At 35.9% G+C, this 26,277-nt stretch overlaps 1 protein-coding gene across 17 annotated transcripts in view; it reads left to right on the top strand.

The window, feature by feature from the left end:
* Window positions 1–26,277, top strand: part of MLIP (muscular LMNA interacting protein) — a 247,356-nt gene that overhangs the window by 201,544 nt on the left and 19,535 nt on the right. For 13 of the 17 annotated variants that reach the window (XM_009451465.4, XM_001156657.5, XM_009451483.4 and 10 more), the window contains one exon: window positions 10,665–10,868. The exons of the other annotated variants lie outside the window; for them this stretch is intronic. In XM_009451465.4, the coding sequence (XP_009449740.4) occupies window positions 10,665–10,868 (204 nt within the window). The remainder of the gene's footprint in view (window positions 1–10,664; window positions 10,869–26,277) is intronic. 17 annotated transcript variants of the gene reach the window in all.

The raw sequence follows: 26,277 nt of genomic DNA on the forward strand, positions 1-26,277 counted from the left end.
AGCATAAGCAACAAGAAATAGCAGAGGTGACACCATATCTATGTCTAACATAAGCTTGTCATCAGACATACGTATCCATTTCAAACCCTGAAAATCTACTTGAATTTGATAAGAAGTAGGTTATTTTTTGAAATGATTAAAACAATTTAAAATATAGTTTTATATCTGCTTTTATTATGAATATACCTGTCCCTAAGTTTATATTTTTACCTTGAGTTTTAACTAATAATTGCATTATGGCATCATACTTGATAAGACATTAACAAAACCAGCATCCAAGCTCATGAAGCTGTGCAATTTTCAGTACTGTTTAAAGACACAAGGTACTCAATATTACAATGTGTAAAGTTTTACCGAAGCAAATGATAAAATTCTCTTTTGAAGAATCTTAACAGGGAAAAAATGAAAAACCCAATTCAGCTGGGGATACGTGTGTTCTTCCTGCTGAAGTATTTATTGCAGAATAATAACAATAGAATGATGAACTGAAATTTATTCCTTTGTATTTAAATGCCATTAGAAAATGCAAGAAAACACCTTTGAAGATCTGAAAAAGTGAGTAATGAGCCAATTACTCCCAATATGGGAGTTTTATTATGCAGTTGGATCAAAGTATAGCTTTTAAAATATTCTCAGTTTATAACATTTGTTTTCTAAATATGAAATATACAGAAAGTGACATTTGAAATATATGAAATACACAGAAAGTGACATTTTGGATTCTTAAGGGAAAAACCAACAATAAAAAATTTGTTCTCTAAAGTAAGTGACTTCTTTAATAAAAACACTGTTTTATGAGAAAATTCTGGAGATATAATAGCAATGGGCTACATTAATGATTGTACTATGAGGTTGCAGTTACATCAACATTTATAGGTAACCTATAACGACAAAGGAGATACACACACACACACGTAGAGGATTCTTTACAATAATAAAACTCTATTCATGAGAAGGACTATGAAAATCTTTGGGATCATTCGGAGTTTCTCAAGTTATCTCATGGCAAATTATTTTAAAAAGTAACAAACTTCAAGACGCATTAGAAATGCTCATTTTTGAGAAATACAAGTGGGGTTCCTGATTTAATGCTCTATCTCTCTGTGGCAGCCTGGGCACAGACAAGTTGCCATGGAAATTGCTGTATAGCTGATGATAGTCTTCATTATTTTAGAAGTAGAGGCTAAACCAACTCATACCCCAAACCCTGGGCACAAAGATAATCCCAGGTAGTGGTCCTTTCCCTGTATAAACCTGTTGGAAAAACATCTCGTCCAGGAAATTCATTTGCTATGGAAATAAATAAAATACAAAAGGAAAAAAAGAACTCCAGAGTGAATAACAAGCAAAATTAATATTTAACTTGAGACTTTTAAAACAAAGTGTAGTGAACAGTTGAAAAGTGACAGAATATTCCAGGTACCTACCACAAATTAAAAAAAAGGAGAGATCATAATCTGCAAAATGGGCAGGTTGAATTCAGGCTAAAAGTTCCTTAAGCAAGACACATAGGACCCCCTTATAATGCTAAAAGATGGCATTTACAAGGAAAATACAGTCATTAGAATATGAAAAATCAAAATATAATATCAGTCTTCATGAGGCAAAAGCAGGAGATAAGATCTGGAAAAAGTGAAAATATATTATTGGTAAAATATTTTGTTAACTCGTTTTTTCAGTTTATCGTAGATTAAATAAAAAATAGGTAAAAGTAGATCATCTTGAGTAAATCTAATTTATATATATTCAGACTCTATCCTGCAAACAAAACAAAATATTACTCTTTTTAATATCTGTGGAACTCTCATAAAAACTGACTATACATTAAGCTAAAAAAGAAAACCTATTAACTGCGAAGATGGAAGCAATATACACAAATTTATCTGATCACAAAGAACTTATAAATTAATAACAAAGTTAGAAAACATAAAAAGTTTCTGACATTTGTAAATTGAAAATTTTGCTTTTTCATGAAACTTTATCAAAGAGGAAATTCAGAATAAAATTTTTGTGTTTTTCTTCTTTTATTCTCTAACTTCACTGAGGTATAATTGACAATTAAAAATTGTGTATAGTTTAGGTAAAAAACTTGATGTTTTGATACATGTATGTATTGTGAAGTGATCACCACAATCAAGCTAGCATATTTATCACCTCATGCAATTAACATTATTATACTATTATTGTTGTGGTAAGAATATTTAGGATCTGCCCTCTTAGCAATCAAGCCTACAGAGTATAGAGTACACTATTGTTAGTTATATTAATATTGCCATTCATTAGATCTCCAGAAGTTATTCATCTTTGGTAACTGAAACTTTGTACCTTTTGACTAACAGTGACCCATTTTCCCCTCCCCTCTGCCCCTGGTAATCACTATTCTACTCTCTGCCTTCTATGAGTTTGACTATTTTGGATTTCACATTTAAGTTAGGTATTGCACTATTTGTCTTTCTGTGTCTGGTTTATTTCACTTAACATAATGTCCTCCAGGTTAATTCATACTGTCACAGATGGCAGGATTTCCTTGTTGTTTAAGGCTGATTAATATTCCATTATATGTATTTATGTATTATACCACCTTTCCTTTATCCACTTACCTGTCAATACACATCTAGTTTATTCCCATTTCTTGGCTATAGTTCTGCAGTGTACATGAAAGTACAGATATCTCTTCAAGACACTGATTTAATTTCCTTTGATGATATACCCAGAAGTGGGATCGATGCATTTTTATGGTAGCCATATTTTAAATTTTGGGGGGAAACTTCATACTGTTTTCCTTACTGACTTACCAATTAACATTCCCACCAACAGTGTACAAGTGTTCTCTTTTTTCCACATTCTGACCAACACTCATTCCTATTGCTAATACTGATTCCAACAGGTGTGATATGATAGCTCATGGTGGTTTTGATTTGCATTTCCCTGATGACTAGTGATGTTGAGCACCTTTTCATATACCTGTTGGTCTTTTCATATGCTCATTGGCCATATCTTCTTTTGAAAAATATCTATTCAGGTCCCTTGCCCATTTTTTAATTGAGTTATTTGTGCTTTTTTGGTATTGAGTTGTATGAGGTTTTTTTCAAATACATATATTTTGGATGTTAATCTTTTATATAGGCAGTTTGCAAATATTTTCTTCCTATATACTGTAGGTTGCCTTTTCACACTGTTGAATGTTCCCTTTGCTGTAGAGATTTTTTTAAGTTTGTTGCAATCCCACTTATCTATTTTTGCTTTTGGTGTCTGTTGTTTTGCTGTCATATCAACAAACAAACAAACAAAAACATTACCCACAACAATGTCAAGCAGAAGCTTTTTCTCTTGTTTGCTTCTAGTAGTTATACAGTTTTGAATCTTATGTTTATGTGTTTAATCCATTTTGAGTTGATTTTTGTATATTGTGTGAAATAAGGATCCAGTTTCATTCTTCTGCATGAGGACATACAGTTTTCACCACACCGTTTATTGAGGAGACTATCCTTTCACCTTGTCAAAGATTAGTTGTCCAACCATAATGGGTAGATTTATTTTTGTTCCACTGGTCTATAGTCTGCTTTTATGACAGTGCCATACTGTTTTGATTACTATGGCTTTGTAATATACTTTGAAATCACAAAATGTGATACCTTCAAAAAAGGGTGTTTGAAAAATTTCTTTGGATTCACTGAGAGTATTTTTAATATTGTCTTTTTGGCTTGCATATGACTTCTGATCTTTCTATAATAAGCTTATATTACTTTGTAATTATATTAAAACTAAGCCTTTTAAAAAGTAAAAAGAAGATCTAACTCGAAAAAATAGAAAATAACATTTCTATCTGGAAAAGTAAGCTAATGAAATCATTATTTTTCAAATTATTGTCTATTAGAACTGATAAGATATAGTTAAAATAGTCCTTGAAAGGAAATTTATAATGTAAAAATGATAAATGAATAAGAAGAGTAATAAAGGTCAACCAAGTAAGCATTCAATTTGGAAAATTTAAAAACAAAAATAAAACAAATATTAGAGGAAACATTATTTAAGGAGAAAATCCTTATTCTTTGCATAAGAAAATAAATGAAAAGGACTTTATAGGATTAGAAAACGATAAATAGCTAGAAAGCAGAACAGTTGTAAAACTCATAATAGCATGTATTCTTTGAAAAAAGTGCAAAATAGCAAACTGTTAGTTAAACAGATCAATAAAAAGGGAGAAAATATGAAATACAAAATGAGAAATAAACATGAAAATAACTAACAATATAGAGGACACAAAATACGACACTGCTTCTCTCACCCTTATGCAAGTGAATTAGGAAATCCACAGGAAATAAATACTTTATAGCAAAAATACCTAGAAAAATATAAAAATAAAATGCCAGTAAACCAATTACCAAAAGAAAAACTGAAAAAAAAAAAAAATGAAAAGTTACCCTCAAAAAGCTCCAGGTCACAAATAGATTCCCAGGGAAATTCGAACAATCTTTTAAGGAACAAATTCAGTTATGTGTTGCTTAACGATGGAAATACATTCTGAGAAATCCATCCTTAGGGGAATTCTTTTATTATTATTTTATTTTTACATAAGTTATTGGGGTATAGGTGGTATTTGGTTACATGAGTAAGTTCTTTAGTGGTGATTTGTGAGACCCTGGTTCTCCCATCTCCCGAGCAGTATATACTGCACCATTATATGTTGTCTTTTATCCCTCGACCCCCTTGCACTCTTCCCCCCAAGTCCCTAAAGTCCATTGTATCATTCTTAGGCATTTGCATCCTCATAGCTTAGCTCCCACATATCACTGAGAACATACGATGTTTGATTTTCCATTACTGAGTTACTTCACTTAGAATAATAGTCTCCAGTCTCATCCAGGTCACTGCAAATGCTGTTAATTCACTCCTTTTTATGACTGAGTAGTATTCCATTGTCTATAGTGTATATATACCACAGTTTCTTTATCCAGTCATTGATTGATGGGCATTTGGGTTGGTTCCATGATTTTGCAATTGTGAATTGTGCTGCTATAAACATGTGTGTGCAAGCATCTTTTTTGAATAATGACTTCTTTTCCTCTGGGTAGATAACCAGTAGTGGGATTGCTGGATGAAATGGGAGTTCTACTTTTAGTTCTTTAAGGAATATCCATGCTGTTTTCCATAGCAACTGTACTAGTTAGGGGAATTCTTTTTTGTGCAAGCCTCATATATTTTACCTTACACAAGCCTAGATGGTATAGCCTACTACACACCTAAGCTATAGGGTATAGTATAGCCTATTGCTCCTAGGCTACAAACCTGTACAGCACAGTACTGTACTGAATACTGTAGGCAACTGTCACACAGTGGTATTTGTGAATCTAAGCATATCTAAACATTGAAAAGATTCAGTAAAAGTGGGACCACCATTGTATATGCAATTCGTTGTTGGCTGAAATGTCATTATGCAGTTCATGATGACAACTCTAATAGCAGAGAGTTGTAGACTATAGTAATGCAAGCATATCTTCTAAATAATTTTCTGTAGCAAGTGTAACATTGTTATAAAACCCAGCAGAAGTTGCACGAAAAGGAAACTTCAGCCCAAACTCAGTTATAAATATCAATGCAGATATCTCAATTTAGTAGGAAACAGAACTCAGTAGAACATTAAAGAGTGCTGTGTCCTCACCAAGTGGGATTTAATGCAAGGGGAAAATAATGTAATTGTCTCCTTAGACTTTAAGTGCGATCTTTATTAAATAAACAAAACAGAACCCTTAAGGACTTTCAGTAAGGGATGGTGGATTGAATAACGCCTCTAAATATGCTCCTTCCCAATATTTCCTTAAAATTATTGTAAAGATGTACTGTAAAGATATAGTCTACAAGTATGGGAAGTAAGAAGAGGAGACACAGCAATAAAATTTTAGAGGCAGAAAAATATCCTGATGAGGAAAACCTGACATAGCAACCCAAGAAAGCTAAATCCTAGGCTGGCCAGGGAGAAAGCCAAGTACTGATTCCATTTCTATGTTAGAGTTCTCAGAAGGCTTAGGATTTGGAGGTGCTTTATACCTCTGAAAGGAAGGTAAAGAAATGGTAGCTGAAAAAAGGAAGAAAAGGTAAAAGCTATTTAAGAAGTAGCTATCCCCAAATTCATATTTCTTCTTGACTGATTAACTACCATTTTAAGATAATAATTCACATGCTGGAGAGAGGAAAACAGGATTTCTGGCCTGGGGCCTCCTGGCATAGTGGAGAGCAGTGGAGCTCTTCTGAAAACAGGGGACTAAGTGATGCTATAAGGGGTTAATGCCGACACGCACTGTCTCTTCTATTCACATCTCAGAACACTTGTAGCCAGGCCTTTGCCTTCTAGCCAGGAGATTGAAAATGTCTTTTTTGAGGAATCTGACCAATACAAAGAGGAAAGCTCTCAAGTTATTGAGACTGGGTTACCCTGTACAGTGAAACTCAAATAGCCTGATCCATATGCTCAGAGTTTCCAAAGTGCTCTTAATTCCTGACTCTAAAATATTAGCAGATAATTAAAGATATCCAGATACCCGAGGAAGACCTCCAATATGAAATATGAACAGAAAACCAAACCAAAAAAAAATGACCAAACAGGAAATAAAACAAACAAACAAACAAACAAAACAGAGGAAACACTATTTAGAGAGAAAAAACTCAAGAACATCAATATTTTTACAGATAGATAAGATAGTCCCTCTATAAAATCGGAACAGAATGCTAAAAAAATAAAAAGAATATTTGGAAAATAAAAGGGCCTCTTGGAAATTAAACACAAGATTGCAGAAACAAAGAATGCAATATAAAAGTTGGAGGTGGGGTGACTAACTCATTGCAGTTTGTCTTAGCACTAAAATTCCCACTCCTGGGAAACCTCTGTATCCTAGGTCACCTTAGTTGGGGAATGATATGGTTTGGCCCTGTGTCCCCACCCAAATCTCTTGTTGAATTGTAATCTCCAGTGTTGGGGGAGGGACTTGGTGTGAGGTGATTGGATCATGGGGGCAGATTTCCCTCTTGCTGTTGTCATGACAGTGAGACAGTTCTCATGAGATCAGGTTGTTTAATATGTGTAGCAATTCCCCTTCACTCTCCTGCTCCGCCATGGTAGGATGTGCTTGCTTCCCTTCGGCCATAATTATAAGCTTCCTGTGACCTCCCACCCATGCTTCTTGTACAGCCTGTGGAACTGTGAGTCAATTAAACCTCTTTCCTTTATAAATTACTGAGTCTCAGATAGTTCTTTATAGCAGTATGAGAACAGACTTATACAGAGGACAAATTAACTAAACCTCTCAAGCTGATGAGCAAAAGAAAATGAGATGAGAATTTGAGGACTATCTAAAAAAGTCCAACATCCAGAAAGAGAAGAGAGAAGAAAAAGAGAAGGAAATGATAAAATAATTCATGAAAATTTTCCAAAATGTTACATATAAAAGAGCATCAAATTCCTACAAAAGTAGATGAAGATATACCCACGCCAAAGCGCATACTGGGGTATTTTCAGATTATTGAGGACAAAAAGAAATCCTGTGTGCTTCCAGAGAGAGAGGACGACAAAAAGGGTCATTTACAAATAATCGGAAATCAAAATGGCTGGGCTTCTAAACCACACTGGACAATAAAATAATCCAGTATAATAATACTTTCAAAATTCTGAAAGAAATTATTTTCCAACCTGGAATTTGATATTCAAACAATCAAATGTAAGAGTAGAAGAAAGTCAGTTTTCAACATGCAGGTTATTGGAAATTGGCTTCCATATACTCCATTTTCCCAGGAAGCTCCTTTAGGGTCCAGTCAATATGAGAGAAAACCAAAAAAATGTAAGACACAGGCTATTAGAAATAGGAGATGCAGGCCGGGCGCAGTGGCTCACGCCTGCAATCCCAGCACTTTGGGAGGCCGAGGCAAGCGGATCATGAGGTCAGGAGATCGAGATCATTCTGGCTAACACGGTGAAACTCTGTCTCTACTAAAAATACAAAAAATTAGCCGGGCGTGGTGGTGGGCGCCTGTAGTCCCAGGTACTCGGGAGGCTGAGGCAGGAGAATGGCGTGAACCCAGGAGGCGGAGCTTGCAGTGAGCTGAGATTGTGCCACTGCTCTCCAGCCTGGGCGACAGAGGGAGACTGTCTCAAAAAAAAAAAAAAAAAAAAAAGAGAGAGAAAGAAAAAAGAAACAGGAGATCGAACATGGGAGAGAGAGGCAAATTAAATATCCAGGATTATGCTAAAGAGAATCACAGGATCATAATGTATACAAACATAGAAGGCAATTAGCACAGATTGAAACATAAATATTGAAGCTGTAAACACTAAGAATCCTTTCATCTTTGTATTGTGTTAGCAACTGACAGTACTCAAGTGAGCTTAGCCAAGGTTCTTAGCTCTCTTTTGCTGGTCCAAGCGCTGATAAGATTCTGCTCTCCCTCCCTGCCCAGGTGCCTGGGTAGAGTGAGGACAACACCTGATCCTACAGAAATATTCAGGTTTGACCTACTCCTAAGAGCTGAAGATTGGCAAAAGTGAACTTAGAGGCACAAAACACAGAGTAGCACACTCTCTGCAAACATTTTCCTCTTGATTGGATAGAACTTGATTCCGCCAGATAAGCGCATTTGGTGAATTCGTTGCTTTCCATGGACCACCATGGGCTTGCCCCCTGACAACCTGAGAATTGATTTTTACACCCTCCAAGAAAAAACTGAAGCCTGAGTATAAGCCAGAGACTGTTCAAACCACTTTACCTAAGCACCTTCAACTATCAATAACAACACTGTCCTTTTCTCACATAGTTAGTCTTGTGTTTGCTACTCAGTTGTCATATTAATCACTTTCACACTGATTAATAATTTATGTAATTACTTGCTAAAACAATGAAATGTTTGATTTAGAAATAAAATTATAAGTCAGAATCATCTTTAATGGACAAGTACTGCATATGTTCCATTAAAGCTACCCACTGACATGGCTTTCATTTCATTTTCATTCAATGTTAGAGGCATTAACCAGTGAAATTAGACAAATGGAAGAAATGAAAAGTATCATAACTGGCAAAGAGGAGACAAATTTATCACTCTGTTAGGTGAATTGATTTTTTTGGATTGACCCAAAACTTCTAAGAGAATCAAGTGAACGACAATTACAATCAGTACGATAATTCAGTAACGTGTCTTGGTAGAAAATAAATAGCTTTCATGTACTGATACAGAAAAATTCCAAAATTGTCAAATAAAAAAATCAAACAAGACACAGAACATTGTAAAGAGGATATTATCTTTTTAAATTTTAAATTTAAATTCTTATTTTTTCTTCAACTTTTAAGTTCCAGGGTATATGTGCAGGATGTCTAGGTTTATTACATAGGTAAACGTGTGCCATAGTGGTTTGCTGCATGGGTCAGCACATCACCTAGGTGTTAAGTCCAGCATCCATTAGCTATTCTTCCTGATGCTCTCCCTCTTCCCACAACCCTGGACAAGCCCCAATATGTGTTGTTCCCCCACCATGTGTTCATGTGTTCTTATTTTTCAGCTCCCACTTACAAGGGAGAACATGTGGTGTTTGGTTTTACTGTTCCTGCATTAGTTTGCTGAGGATAATGGCTTCCAGCTCCATCCATGTCTCTGCAAAGAACATGATCTTGTTCCTTTTTATGGCCACATAGTATTCCATGGTGTATATGTACCACATTTTCTTTATCTAATCTATCATTGATAGGCATTTGTATTGATTCCATGTCTTTACTAGATGCTAGCTTTTTAAAATAATAAGTATGCATGTGCTGTGTGTGTAAAGTAAGATACATATTTGTATTTGCTTGATTTGTAGAAGACATATACCTGTATGTAGGCCCTTTTTGCAACTTTTCTTTGTAGCCTCAAGACTTCTTACTCTTTTGATTTCCTTGCTCCATTCACGTAATTCATGGCCTTATGTAGTAGTTCCTACTTCCTCAAAGCCACTCATCGTTTTTCCATGTTGAAGACCCACTTTAGTTAAGGCCTCGTAACCTCCTTTCTTTGCAGTTGCACTCCTCTATTTGTTGCACCACCAGTTTCTCTCCAAAACAACACATTGCCTAGAATTGAAGACCTTATTCATTCTTTCCAGACCCACCCTTTCCTGATTCCTTATCCATGACAAACTCAACTCCGAAACTTATTATGTCATGAACTAAACCTTGTACTTCTGCCCCTCCACTCACTTTAATATTTTCCACAATGCCCTCCCCTTGACTTCCCGATTTCTTCCAGACCAAATCACAAGCATCTTTAAATTAATTTCCATGACTACCTACCTCTTCCATGAAGATGTTCCTAACCCCAGCCCACTTCTTTTGGATGGATTATCTTCTTCCTTACAGATATCTCCCCTTAATACTTTCAAAAATAAACCTGGTGCCCTTCAGGAGACATTCTGCAGGCACTTGTTTTGTTCTGCAGAAGAGGCTGGAGGCAGGGAATGAAAGGAATTTTTGAAAGAGACACACAATATACACTGAAAGCAGTTGTCTCATGAGGGACACCATCTCATGAGGAGAGGTTTTCTTCTTACTGGTAAGAGATTCTGACCTATGTCTATCGTAGACCTAATTCCAAGCGTGCTTGACTTTTTTATGCTAACATCCTCTTATGCCTTTCTTCTTCCCCACCAGGATGTAACAGTCCCTCCCAAGCCTGTCTCGCTCCATCCTTTATATCAGACTAAACTCTATCCTCCTGCTAAGTCACTGCTGCATCCACAGACCCTCTCACATGCTGACTGTCTTGCCCCAGGACCCTTCAGTCATCTGTCCTTCTCCTTGAGTGATGAACAGGAGAATTCTCACACCCTCCTCAGTCACAACGCATGCAACAAGGTGAGAACTCCTCCCCAAAATGAGGACTATTCTGTTCTGTGAACCTTCATTACACTTGACTTTTAAAACTTAAATGTGGAGGAAACATGTGTTAGGAATATTTAAATATTAAATATCTAAATGTATAAAGAATATTAAATATTTGTGTGAAAGCACATTACCTTATAAGCAGATAATAATTGAACTTGGGAAATAATAAACATTTATATATTTTTCCAAAGTTATTCCCTGATTTGTATTTTTCACTGTTTCATGTTCTAACTCCATGGTGGAAATTCCAAGACATTTTTCAAAACCTCACAAAATGCCATTATTAATTTATATTCTAGTCTTAGTTCAGTGTTCCTAAAAAGCTTCTTTAAATTACAGTGCCTGGTTGAGGAGGCACTTATAATTAGAGTCAATGGGCAAAAAATGACTTAGAATTACTGGGGGTATCTGCAAAATAATATTCACATTTTACTTTAAAATGTACCTGTCTGCTTCACTGTGTATAGTAATGCGATGTGTAAAAAATAGTGAAGTGTTTCGTACCTGAAGTGTGTGTGTGCGTGTGTGTGCGTGTGTCTGTCTGTCTGAGTGTGTATGATACAAAACAAGTAAAAAATATTTATAGTTGGCTTTGGAATTGAATCATAAATGTTTTCTAGGAACAAGCAATTAAACTACATGGGGCTTACGTATAAGTGCCCTTTGCTCTTCTGATAAGGGCATCCTGGCTAGTACAGATGCTCAGACCCTGAAAATTTCCTAAAATAATTAACTGGTTAAACTTTAATTAAATCTTTTTGTGAAATTCAAAATCCTGTTTAAAAGCATTTATTCTACAAGGTATCTACCTCCAGTTAAATACATCTCTATACTTAGAAATCAATCAAGATCATCTTCCAGAATGTAGTTGGATAATAATCCTTGGAGCCTGAGGCATTTTTAAAGAAAAAAATGTCAATAAACCCTGTCTAAATGCAAACAGTCATCTAAAAGCAAAAACTATAACACTATTATATAAGGAAAAATTAGATTTTTATATTTAATAGCTTCTATGACAACTGAATGATCAATTTTGATTAAACAAATTTTAAAATATCAGTTTTTTTGCCAAAAAATGTTTTTGGGCAACATTCAATATGACATTTTTCTGACCTTTGTTTGTGTCCCACTCTTGGTCTAGAAAATAAGTATATGAGAGAAAGTATAATATTTTAAAAATTATTTTATATTATTTGAAATTCTTTCTGATTTAATATTTGCCAACAGCCATGAAATACATTTAGTTATTTGAGTTAATAATTCTGATAATAATATTACCATTTTCTTATAAATTGTCATCTATATGATAAGGTTATGATTTAATTTACAGATATCAGTTACATGATATAGCTCATTCTTTTGATATTTTGGAAGTGTTTTCTGGAACTGTTCAGCAAGGATAGACTATATTTCATCCATATGTCAGTCTTTGTTTGGTTAGGCTGAGAAGAACAAAAGCTGTGTGAAATCAGACAACTATTTTCAGTCCACATAATCCTCATAATAGATTTTGTCTTTCTGAGTGTGAGATTTGTTGATACTGAATAAAGAACCATTCATAACCAAAATAATAATAGTAATAATAATAAGATGGTAACACAACATTTTTAATGGAATGTTCACTTGCTTAGTCTTGAATCTGTATTGCCTTATTAAAGTACATGAATTACCAATTTGATGTCTATGTTTACAAACATTGTTTGTTAGATATTGGGTTAATAGCATACTAATTTATCAGGACTTTTTCTTTTTACTTGAAATAACTTAATGCCTTTAATTGTAAGACATAATCTGTTATTTAATTAACTTTTCTTCAATACTTGAACATAATTCCCAAGTCTGACCTTACAGCTTTGCCTACTGGCCTATCTCCAAACTCAAATCTTCCCATCCTTCCCTCTGGAGAACCATGCTGAACTTGTCTTACCAGTCTTTAGAGTCCCTCTTCAGCTGGGCTACAATAGGTGTTCAACAGGTTGTATTCTTCTTCTGCTGAGTCTGCAGTGTGCACTCTTCTCTTCTAAGTTTTAATCAAACTCCTCATGTCCTAAATCTTCACCTTAATCCCTCCCTTACTTTTTTACTTTCAAGAGGGAACTTTATAACTGGGTGCATCATATCCTATAAGGATGCTCAGGTACTTTCTTTTCATCCTGGAATAAAACAGTACAACTGCCTTTTTCACTTCCTTGCAGCCTCATGAAGGAAGTCATTCCTTTTACTTTCTTTTCTTTTTTTTTTGTTTTAATTATACTTTAAGTTCTGGGATACATGTGCAGAACATGCCGGTTTGTTACATAGGTGTACATGTGCCACGGTTGTTTGCTGCACCCATCAACCCGTCATCTACATTAGGTATTTCTCCTAATGCTATCCCTCTCCTAGCCCCCCACCCCCCAACAGGCCCCAGTGTGTGATGTTCCCCTCTCTGTGTCCATGTGTTTTCATTGTTCAACTCCCACTTATAAGTGAGAACATGCAGAGTTTGTTTTTCTGTTCCTGTGTTAGTTTGCTGAGAATGATGGTTTCCAGCTTCATCCATGTCCCTGCAAAAGACATGAACTCAACCCTTTTTATGACTGTATAGTATTCCATGGTGTATATGTGCCACATTTTCTTTATCCAGTCTATCATTGATGGGCATTTGGGTTGGTTCCAAGTCTTTGCTATTGTGAATAGTGCTGCAATAAACATATGTGTGCATGTGACTTTATAGTAGAATGATTTATAATTCTTTGGGTATATACCCAGTAATGGGATTGCTGGATCAAATGGTATTTCTGGATCAAATGGTATTTCTGGTTCTAGATTCTTGAGGAATAGCCTTACTGTCTTCCACAATTGTTGAACTAATTTACACTCCCACCAACAGTGTAAAAGATTTCTTCTCTCTCCAGATCTTCTCCAGCCTCTGTTGTTTCCTGACTTTTTAATGATCACCATTCTAACTGGCATGAGATCGTATCTCATTGTGATTTTGATTTGCATTTCTGTAATGCCCAGTGATGATGAGCTTTTTTTCATATGTTTGTTGGCTGCATAAATGTCTTCTTTTGAGAAGTTTCTGTTCATATCCTTTGCCCACTTTTTGATGGGGTTGTTTGTTTTTTTCTTGTAAATTTATTTAAGTTCCTTGTAGATTCTGGATATTAGCCCTTTGACAGAAGGATAGATTGCAAAAATTCTTTTATCCTTAAAAGTGAGATAGCCCAGCAGGTAAGAGGATGATGCCTCTAGTTCCTTTGTCTGAGGTTATTTCTTGACCCAACCCTTTTTAGATGGTGATATTGGGCAAGTCATTTAGCCTCTGAATGCCTCTGTTTACTCATTTTTAAAATGAGAATAATAATAGTACCTACCTTATTAGAGTATTATGAAAATAAAATTTACGAATATGCGTAAAAGTGCCTGAAGATAACGAAAAACATATAAAAGTTAGATCTTATTATCACTAAGCTTTCTGGGATTGTCATTCTTACTGCTCTCCAAAATCGTCCATTCTTCTCCATTGGATTCCTCCCCTTTATATGCAGAAGGCTAAAAAACAAAATAAAACAATACAAAAGGAGCACTTCATCCTTTTCCTTGATGATGCTGCAAATCTATCAGTTTCAAAATTTTCTTTCTCTCAAAGTGGTCAATAGCCACTATCTCCATCCCCTTTCTGCAAACTCACTCTTCAGCCCGTTCTTGAAAGCATTCTGACTTTCACCTCTACCACTCTGCTGAAATTGCTCTGTCAAGGGTAAACTGGTTGTCAGCAAATTCAGCTGAATTTCCTGACACAGTTGATCATTTCCTCTTGCATTTCTCTCCTCACTCTGCTCTTGGGATAATATGCACATTCTAACTTTCCGACTGCTCCTTCTTTGCTTTCTTTGTGGACACTTCTTGCTCCTCTACCTCTTCTTTCTAATTGCCTCACTTCAGCTATTTACCCACTCACAGGCCTTAGTGATTATCTTAGTACTGATAAGTCTCAAATCTACACTTCCCATTCTGCTTCTCTACTGAGATTCAGTTTCGTATCTTTAGCTGCTTGCTTATCATTTCCCCTAGGATGTCATGTTGTCACCTCAAACTCATCATTCATTTTGTCTCAAACTAGTTCTGCACTGGCTTTTCTACTTCTGTCATGAAAATCACAATTCTCAGTCCCCAAACTCAAAACTTGATTCATCTGTTATGCTTTATGCTTTTTCTGCCTTGTCCTTATATTGAGTCATTCACCAAGTTGAATGCGTTCTTATATTTTCTCACACTAGTCTTTATTATTATTCTTTTACTTTACTTAAACTGATTTTCTTATTTTCCTCTAGGCACACCTTGGAAATTCCTTACTGTTCTACTTGTTCATGCATTTTCCCATATAAAATACCCTTCTATGTTCTCCTTGCTTACACAAACCATTCTTGTACTTTAAGTCCAAGTTAAATTATCCCTCCTCTTTTGTGACATTCCTCCATGCATCAGTACTCAAAATGATTTGTTTTCTCCTTTCAATTTCTATACTCTTTTCCTGTGCCAAGGCATCTCATGAATATTATAGGTCATCTTGTATTTATTTGTTGCGCTTGTCTTGGTGTTTATCTAGGGTGTGACATAATATGCTATTTCCCACTGTATAGGCAAGGTAGTAAAGATCTATTAATGATGAACAATTTCTACAACTACCTAACTTTTTCACTAGGATCCCCAGATGCTTGAATTATTATGATTATTTCTATTTCAAGTAAAGACTAAATCTGAGTCAACTTATGGATTTACCAGTTCGTTTAGAATAATGTCACTCAGTTGAGGATATTTCTTTTATTGAAGGCTATATCCAGTTTCCACAGATCTGATGGAGTGTGTTGGGAGCATAGGTAGGGTGGGGTTGTGGAGGCAGGGGGCATCTGACCTTCTCTTGTGGTGTTCTCATTCCTTTCTGTTATATAACCGTGAGCCATATAATACATGGTTACATCCTTTTTTCTTCACTAGCATGGCATGTCCTTATCAACTGTAGGTCAGTTACTTTTGTGCCCCTACAGCTTACATGGGAGAACATTATTACCTGCTTGCTGGGAGCAAGGTGAACTTTGCGAAGCTATCTCAGAGCCATTCTCTTGGATGCCCCACATATCTTTCTCTGTTCTGTTCATGTCCCCTTTGCCATAGGGAACTCCAAAACCATCCGTATTTGTGAGTTCATCTACTCACTAAAATTTATTTGTAACCCCAAATCAGCACTCATTGTGTTTGCTCTTCTAGTCATTTGTGGACATTCATAGAACAGGGAGAAATTCGAATCCTCTATGTTCCCAGCTCAGTTTGAACAAGGCAATGCCCTGCTTTCTTGCTGTCATGCTGTAAACAATTGTCCTTTTTAAAAGCCAGGTGCGGTGGCTCACGCCTGTAATCCCAGCACTTTGGGAGGCCAAGGCGGGTGGATCACCTGAGGTCAGGAGTTGGAGACCAGCCTGGCCAACATGGTGAAACCACGTCTCTACTAAAAATACAAAAGATTAGCCAGGTGTGGTGTGGCACACCTGTAATCCCAGCTACTCAAGAGGCTGAGGCAGGAGAATTGCTTGAACCCGGGAGGTGGAGGTTGCAGTGAGCTGAGATCACTCCATTATACTCCAGCCTGGGCAATAAGACCGAAACTCAGTCTAAAAGAAAAAAAAAATTGTCCTTTTTGCATTCTCTCTGGTATCATGTTTTTGTTTGCATCTCTGTGTGTTTTGTTGGTAATTTTGCTGTTTAAAATGGCCCCTAAGCATAGTGTTGAAGGGCTTTCTAATGTTCCTATGCTCAAGAAGGCTGTGATGTGTCTTAAAGAGAAAATAAGTATGTTAGGTAAGCTACTCTTATGCTTGAGTTATAGTGCTGTTGGCCATGAGTTTGGTGCTAATGAATTAATAATATATTAAACATGTGTCTTTAAACAGTAAACACCCATAAAACAGGTTATTTATTGATTGGTTGATGAAAATATAACCAGAGACTTGCAATAACCTAATCCAGGTTTTCCCCAGGAGAAATGGTTTAGTATTCACGAATTCCATGCTCATGGAGGCTTTAAGGACATAACTGCTGTGAATAATCAATAATGAGGGTGATTGTACCTTTGTTTGGTTTTCTCTCAGAAGACCGTCACTTATGAGTAGTTATTTTGGGAGGTGGTTCCAGGAAATGCCTGTTAGGGGAGTGGAGACTGAGACAAGGAGGAGAGGCATCTGGTAAAGGGTGTGTGAGCAAGCAGATGACCACTGTGGGGAACTGGAGCTTCATATGGCTGGGGAACTCTGGGAGCTGCTGTAGGGAAACACAGCTCAGAGCCCTGCTGTCTGAGGGGTGGAGGAGGGAAATTCTGGCAGTCATTATTTGAGGAGAGGGGGTGGGGCAGCATCAATCCCCCAGAGCCCTGACGCAAAGAAAAGTAGAAACAGGTAGTTTGAAGTTCAGAGGATGGTTGCTGCTTAAACGTTAAGGACTGAGAAGGTATATGTGGCTCAATGACTTACATTGTATGTATCTGTATAAACATATATACATATATATTCATGAAATTTTATGTTTATGATCTAATTTTGAAGTCCAGGCTCCTGCAGATCAAAACTTTGGCTGTTAAAACTTAAGGTGGCTCATGCCTGTAATCCCAACACTTTGAGAAGCCAAGGTGGGAGGATTGCTTAAGCCCAGGAGCCAGAGACCAGCCTGGACAACATAGGGAGACTGTCTCTAAAAAAAAAAAAAAAAAAGAAAAATTAGCTGGGCATGGTTTCGTGCACCTGTTGTCCCAGCTACCCAGGAGGCTGACGTGGGAGGATTGTTTGAGCCCAGGAAGTCAAGGCTGCACTGAACCGTGATTGTGCCACTGCATTCTCGGCTGCGCAACAAAGTGAGACCCTGTCACAAAAGCAAACAAAAGAAAATAAAAGTCTTCAGGATATTTTCTTTATTTTTGATATATTATGCTTTGGACTATGTATATTGCTGAAACAAGAAAGGGTACAGAAGAAAGATGTGTCTGTGTGTGTGGGTTAATATTTTAAAATTGTATCTAATCTACTATAGTCATTTTGTCCATTTTTCCCCCATTTTACAATGCATTTAAATTATATTTTTATCTTTGAAGGTAGCAAAGTACCATGTACAACACACCTGTTTATGTCTAGATTAAGGCCTACTGGAGTCCATTTTCTATTTTTAAAAATTCAGCTCATTTAGAAAAATAATATTCTTCCTAGGCACCATAAGTATGTGGCCACATGTGTCTCAGCTTACTTACCTGGCCCTAAGGTGAGAAAACTAACACACACATGAAGTATCTAAGCTTATCACTGTCCATGACTTTTCTTCTTTCCTCCATTCACCCCTTCTCATTTCTTCTATCTTCTACTCTCATAATTTCCAAGGTATACCTCTCTTTTTAAGTCACCCTAAAATTCCAATTCTTCTGGCCTACTTTCAGTATTCCCACTTAATTACTCAGTTTTATGCACTTTGTTCTCTTTTCTTATTCCAACTACATTTTCTCCCTTTTATTTAGCATAACTACAAGCCATGTAGACAGGAAGTTATCACTTATTGTTTTCTCCCTTGAGTCTCTACTCTGCCAAGTTTGCACCAGCAAACAAACGAGAAACACATGGCCAGTCTGTGAATAGAAACTAGAGGAGTGAGGACTAAGCCTTCACAGTCAGGATGACTTTTCTGATCTGTTGGCAGAAGCAAGGCTGAGATTTCCTAAGCAAGAAGGCTCTATTTACAGTGAAAGCTTGAGAGGTTTTACAAGCAAAAATAGGATCTTTATAGACAGAGAGACAGCTTTAAAGCCCCAGGAGAAAATTCACAGCCGTCCTTGAGGATATTTTTTCTTTCATTTAAAAAAAAATATTTGATGCCAAGTTTGTGACAGTGGAGCCATTTTATTTCACTTTTAGTTTTCTAAAAATGCATGATCTTTGTGTGTTGTTTGTAACCATACACTATTTTATTTCAAGTCTGCTTCTGTCTCATGAAAGAGATAAATAAGTATGGCAGATTTCTTCACATATACTGTGGATTCTCCCCTTTCTTCCACTGCTGTTAAATTCTATTGTAAGTTTTTATGCAAGGGCTAGTTCTAGAGTTCTCTAGCCTTTCCATTTGCATATTTCAGTATTTATATCTGGAGTAGTCTCTTAAAAAATCTCTACCACTATAGCTTTCACTTCATAGCCAGAGAAGACTGTTCGTCTCCTACCTCTCCATTCGTCTTGCCCAGAACCCCTCATAGCCTGAACACTCTCACTCGCAGACCCCAGGCTGTTGTCATTGCTCAAGGTCAGGGCATGACCTTTAAGATCTCTCACATAGACAGGAAAATGTATACTCCTATGTAGATGATCATGTGTTCTGATCAGTCTGGGCCATTTAAACATATATATATATTATATATATGTATATATTATATATATACACACACATACACATATATGAATAGAAACATTATATATGTATATAATGTTTTGTTCTATTTTTTGAAGAATTTTATTTTTTAAATAGTTTTGAGGCTGGGTGCGGTGGCTCATGCCTGTAATCCTAGCACTTTGGGAGGCTGAGGTATGCCGATCATTTGAGGTCAGGAGTTCAAGACCAGCCTGACCAACATCCAACATGGTGAAACCCCATCTCTACTAAAAATACAAAAAAAAAAAAAAAAAATTAGCTGGGCATGGTGACACATGCCTGTAGTCCCAGCTACTAGGGAGGCTGAGGCAGGAGAATCACTTGAACCCAGGAGGTGGAGGTTGCAGTGAGGCAGGATTGCACTACTGCACTCCAGTCTGGGTGACAGAGCAAGATTCTGTCTAAAAATAAAAAATAAAATAAAAAAAGTGTTTTGAAAAGAAATATTTGTGTCTACCACTATAATAAACCCTTCCAGTCAATAAATATTTTTAAAATTATATGATTTCAATATTTTTAGTGCCCCTCTGTTTATCAGAAGTATCCTGTTTAATCAGTAAGCATAAAGTCACTCTACTTATAGTGAAACGCAAGTTAAAATTCATCTGCAGAGTCTATTTGTAATGAGGCATCAGTTGCTGTATTTATTTTGTAGAATCAATGAATTGTTGTATGCCTATACTTGAAAAAGTAATTCAAACTCTTCCTTTAACTTTCTTACCTGTGAAATGACAAACAACAACAACAACAACAACAACAAAATAGAATCACTATTATAGAATTGTTACCAGGATCAAGTGATATATGAAAGTAAAACTGTCACATTCCAACTTCAGTATTCAGCTTTATACATTTTTTAGCATCTAGCTACTATAATAGAATTTTGGTGCTGGAGTGAAGAAACAATCCATCAGTATAACTCGTAGACCATTACTCTCATCTTAAATACCTTTTTACTTTTATTACGGCCTATTTTTTTATTGCTTTCTGATTTATTCACATATGTATTTCCTTTAATTCCCATTTCTCACTCTTCTTTCCTTTCTGCCCCCAGAGAAATATTCTAAACTATGTGATGTGTATGTTTGTGCATTTTCTTTCAAAAGTTGCAGTGTTATTTTGTGTGCATATGACATAATTTACGTAAATGTTATTGTGCCACTCATTTCACTCTCTTCCTGCAGGTTTCTGTCTCTTCAGCTGTAATAGTAGGACATTTAGTTCGGTTTCAAAACCCTAACTTTAGGACTCAGATTGGGCTGTTTGCTTCAGAATTATCTGGGGAGCTTTAGAAAAGTGCGGATTCCTGGCCGGGCACGGTGGCTCACGCCTGTAATCCCAGCACTTTGGGAGGCTGAGGCAGGCGGATCACGAGGTCTGGAGTTCCAGACCATCCTGGCCAACATGGTGAAACCCCATCTCTACTAAAAATAGAAAAAATGAGCTGGGCGTGGTGGCACGCACCTGTAGTCCCAGCTACTCGAGAGGCTGAGGCAGGAGAATCGCTTGAACCCAGGAGGTGGAGGTTGCAGTGAGCCCAAATCGCGCCACTGCACTCCAGCCTGGCAACAGAGTGAGACTCCGTCTCAAAAAATAAAAAAAAATCAAAAGAAAAAAGCAGATTCCTAAGCCTACTTACAACTTAAAAAATTTAGAAATCCCAAGAACCGGGCGACCTCAAAGTTTTTACCTCATAGAAAACACTATGCTTCCCCTATAATAACAGACGTTTCTCTTTTTTTGCCTTTTAAATTCTCTAATGATTCAGCAAGAAAATGAACTTTCTTATAAAAAACTTTAAAAGAAAAATTATATTGGCATGTTTGTAAGTACTAGATTATAATTATTTTTTCCTCATATAACTTCTAGTAAGTAAAAGGAAACACAACTGTTAAATTAAATATATATGGAGAGAGTGTATGTATATATACTATAATATAGTATATACTGTAACCTATCTAGTATATTAGCTTAGGATTTTTTTATTAGAATAAGTTATGAAATATTGGGTTTAGCTGTTAATCAAAATTGTCCCCATGTGCTTGTAATGTTTACAATTGGGCCTGAGTGTTTACACATTCAGTATTCATAGACTTACTGAATCAGAAGGTGTATAACTTTTTCTGGTATGCTACTTCAGCTATTAAAAGTCCTTTCTCTTTGAAAAAATACCATAGCCACCAACATGTACTTTCTTATGATTTCCTTTTTTAAAAAATTAAAGTGCCCTTTTCATAAACATATTTTAAATTATAGCAATTATTTATGTTAGAATTATGTTTTTGCTAAAAAAGATGAAGCATTTACTTATAATACATTTTACCTTTATGATATGTCAACAGAATATTTACTGATCATTTTTTCTTAGCCTTTTTTCTAAGCAGCTGCTCTTGAGATTGTAGATTAAGAATAAAGAAGGAATATAACTTGTCTGAAATGAAAAAGGGGGATGAGAGTGAGCAAATAGATGTATTTTCAGTTCAATTATTTGCGTTATTTCTGTCTTCTCTATGTAAAGAATCACTCCACTTATAATAAGGCAAGGGAGAATCATCTATTAGAATAGTGAGGGAGCCTACCTAGCAAAATGTATTCTGAATGAGAAATACACATATAGGAAATAGGAGAAATGAAAAACAATAGCAATAGAGAGCTAACTCCTTTTGTTTCCCCATCATAGAGGATTAGGGGTTGGCATACCTAGTCTGGAACCTCTGGTGAGTTTTCATGGTGGTCTGATGTTGTGTGAATGACATAGGAGGACAGAGAAAGGAAAGAAACTTTCATGTCCAGAGTGGGTAGGTGGGAGAGGCCCCTTCACAAGCTGGCTTTAGCCTGCTTCTTAGGTCATGAGCATTCTTTTCTTAAACTCCTTGGATATTTCACCCTGTAAACATTGAAGGTTGACTTTCCTTGTTCATTTCTTCTTCTACTTATTTATTTTCAAATTTAGTACGTGTGTAACGTTTATATTGGTAACGTTATTGAGAGCATGTAAATTGGTATTATCATTGCATTGCTACTCAGAGAATTGACCTTGTAAATCAGCAGAAATCCAATAAAAACTAAAATATTAATATTATAGTCATATTTTCAAGCATGGGTTGATTTTTTTTGGTAGCTCCTCTGAAATATTTTTTGCCAGAGGTTATTTCTGATATTTTAACAAAGATCAATCAACAGGAGTTAATAGAGATTATGACTTATCTGGAGAAAGGAAAATCTGAAGTAATTCTAACCTTCCCCTACTGCTTCAAATAACAATTTACTTTTCTAATATATGCTGTAAATATTTAAATCTAAAGATGTGAAAAATCTTTTATGAGTATATGTTAAGAATAAAGGAACAGCTCTTTGAGATAAGCAGTCTACAATTGTACATAGCTTCAAAATTAGAAAAATGAACACTAAGTGATTTGGTTCAAGGTTACCAAAACCTTGACTAACTAATAGCCTAATTTCTTACTAAAAACAAAAAGCATAGACTTTGCAACCTTTTTGTTCCAACATAAAGTCTAGGAACTCAGGAGTCTGGAAGTTGACAAAACACATTTATTCATTTCATAAAGATGTATTGAATATCTGTTAGGTGCAAAGCACAGTGTTTGTGCTGGCCATGCACTGGAAAGCCAGCAGACAGAGACATGGGGGCCTTTTCCAAGTCCTTATTTTCTACATAGGGAAAACAGAAATTAAAGAAGAAAAAAATTCAATACTTAGTGATAACTGTCACAACTGCCATGCAAAAGACATTTGGGCAGGTATGAGTATATATACCAGAGGTCCTGATCCAGTCTGATGAATCAGGAAAGACTTAATGAGAAAATGGTGTTGAATCTGAGGCCTGAAAAGAAGTGAAGGCTGGGAGTGGACTGGGCATTCCAGCTAGAGGGGGCAGCAAGCATAGACAGACAGAAAAGGAACAGAGCAAACTTGAGAAAACGAAAGCAGGCCAGAGCATTGAAGAAGCAACTGGAATCAGAAACTATAATGTGAAGTTAGCATCAATTAAGATTACTAGATAGCTTCCACCTTCCTGAACATAATGAGTTATCTGAACTGGGGGGAAAAAGCAGGGAGTGAGTTGAGAAGTCACTGAAATTTTATAAGGAACATATTTAGAAAAAGTAGACAACATTCCACTTACTTCACATGCAGCATTTTATTTAGATTTTAAAACAATCATAAAGTAGGGTTTATTTTTTCTTTCACATATGAAGAAACTGAGGCTCAGAAAGTATATATAATTTGTACAAAATTTTGCAGAATAGCTTAAAAGCTGATGCTTGATTAATTTTCTTTGAGATACCTCCCTAACGTCTATCAATAAAGCGGCATCACCACTTTCACCATCACCACCACCCGGGAATCATGCACAGGCTTCCGTTTGGTCAAACCCAGCACCATATATGTAAATCAGGTCTAGAACTAATTGCTGAGGCCATCTGACTTCCTTCAGTCTACAGATAAGAAAGCTGAAGCCCAAAGATGCAAAGTGACATACCCAAGGCCATGGCATGAGTTACTGGCAGAGCCTGGGCTTATGAATTCCACAATGCTTTTCACATTTCATCTCCAGGCACCAACATTCTTTTGGCAGAACTTTCCACTTTGCAAAGGTTAGTGGCTAACAGAACCACTAATCATCTAGTACTCTGACAAAATTGTACTGAGGCAGCCACATTTATTGAAAAAAGTCATCTTGAATTTTGGAGGCAAAAACATCCCTCAAACCTCTTCATTAATAATGTTTATGTTCTAACTTTATGTATGATTAGAAATCCGTGTGAATAAACCAGGTAATTTATTTTCAATCATCATAGAAATAAACAGCTTTGCTCTCAATTCTAAAACTTTTCTGACAAGGTTTTAAAGATAATGGAGATTAGATAGCTATCGAGATGATTAAAATATAAAATATTTGAGATTGTTGGAATTGGAAAAAAGACTTTATCAAATATAAAATGGGTTTTTAAAAATGTTTTAAGATTTTTCAGGAAGCCAAAACATGTACACTATTTGACGATGCCAAATTGTTTTCAAAACGAATGAATGTGTTTAATTCATTCACAAAGAACCTTCTGTTCAAAATGACTAAATGCAAATTAATTTGACTTTTAACATTAAAAAATGAATGTCAATGAGCAGATATTTTAAGAGAAGTGGTTTTGCAAAATGAATTATCAATCATTTTTAGCTAGGTTCTCCACTAGAGGGCAAAAAGAGCATTTCAACAGAATACATGCCTTAATGACAGGCTGGAATTTGAAACTGGGCATGTTTCTGGTTATCTAATTACCAGTCTTAAAGTGTACTTAATCAATCATAAAACAGTTGACTTTTAAATTTTTTTCCAGGAAACTGAGAACAATCAATTTCTTTTTCATATTTCTCTTTTTGGCTTAATCTTAGTAGCAAGAACACCTGCCCCGAGCTCATGTGTTGTCTGGCATTGGACATATAGTATCTAGCTGGAATTTTTCATTGTAATATTTTTAAATAAAATCATTTAAGAAATTAGGAATTTGGTAATTGGAAAGAGATGTATGGTTGCAGGTAGGCAGATTAACAGTTTTATACTTTGAGAAGCATGATTTTTAAAGCTCTTGTAAAATAACATGCTGGCCTTTGGAATTTACTGACTATGCTTGTATTTTATGGACAGAGAGAAAATAAACTGCCATCCATTTGCACCTTGTTCTGATGGAGGCACTAAGGGATAATGAACTCTCTATTTCACCACACATATCAGCCACCTGTCCCTTCTCCTTCGTGTGATATGTTAAATCAGGTTCCTTAAAAGCAGATCCTGAGACAGCGGTTCAGATATTGGTGATTTATTGAGGGAGGGTTCTTCAGAAAAGCTTCCTGTAAAGAAGGGAGTGAATTCAAATTGAGAGGGGCAAAGAGCTGAGCAAATGTGACTTCAGTTCAAGGCCAGCCTTGACTTAGTTCATAGGGAGAAGGCTCTAGAGAATAAATTGCAGAGTTATCCACACCTGATGCAAAGGAGCTACCCTTTTATGCCCTTTACCAGTCAGCCATTGGCTGTGGGCAGTAGGATGAGAGAGTCGAGTAACTCAGGGTTAGGACAATTGTCTTAGCTGAGTGAACGCGCAGTAGAAGGAGGCAGCTGTGAGCCATGCATTATTAACCCTGAAATGTAATGAAAACCAGGATAGAAGCATTTTATCTTTGCAAATTGAGTTTTTAAAATATATATTTTGTCTACCTTTGAACATAATTGCTTGTCTAACCTTCTTGAAAAGCTATTATTTGGTTTTTTAAAAAAGTTTCTTTAGGTTGCACCACATGAAACTGCCATTATTCAATAGCTTTTTACCTACACAAATATCAATTTTATCAGTTTCATATAGTTCAACCTAGTTGTCTCATTGCCATAATGTATTTTGTGATCCTTTTACATATCCCATGCAACAAAATCTATTTTCATTATGTAATATTTGCACAGCCAAGGAGTCTCCTATTTTGAAACTTCAGGGCAAAATTTTTCTATGTTGCTTTATCTTGCTTAATGTGACCACTGTTTTACTCCTTTCACCAAAATATGAGCATAAAATTTTTTCAGATTGCTAAATTTGTTGAAGTTTACCGATGTGTGACTAATGAAAGCACAACTCAGACATTTAACTTACAGCCATCAAATAATGATACTCATTCGCCTTCATATAAGCCATATGTTCCATAAGTTCTGTGAATCAAATGGAAATCTCTTTTGGGGAAAAAGAATATGACTGTGAGGGTGGGCCCTTCCTCAGGTTTTATAAAAATATTTATTTAGCCACCATTAGACATCAAACACTTTCTTAGCTTTATGAAGGCATTCAAATGAAGTGTAAGACCACGACTTGCATTCAAAGCATTAGAAGTCCAACACTGGAAAATCTTAATACTTTGAGGCTCTATTTTTAGGAATATA

Source organism: Pan troglodytes, chromosome 5 (genome assembly GCF_028858775.2).
Source record: "Pan troglodytes isolate AG18354 chromosome 5, NHGRI_mPanTro3-v2.0_pri, whole genome shotgun sequence".
In the NCBI taxonomy this organism is placed as follows: Eukaryota; Metazoa; Chordata; class Mammalia; order Primates; family Hominidae; genus Pan; species Pan troglodytes.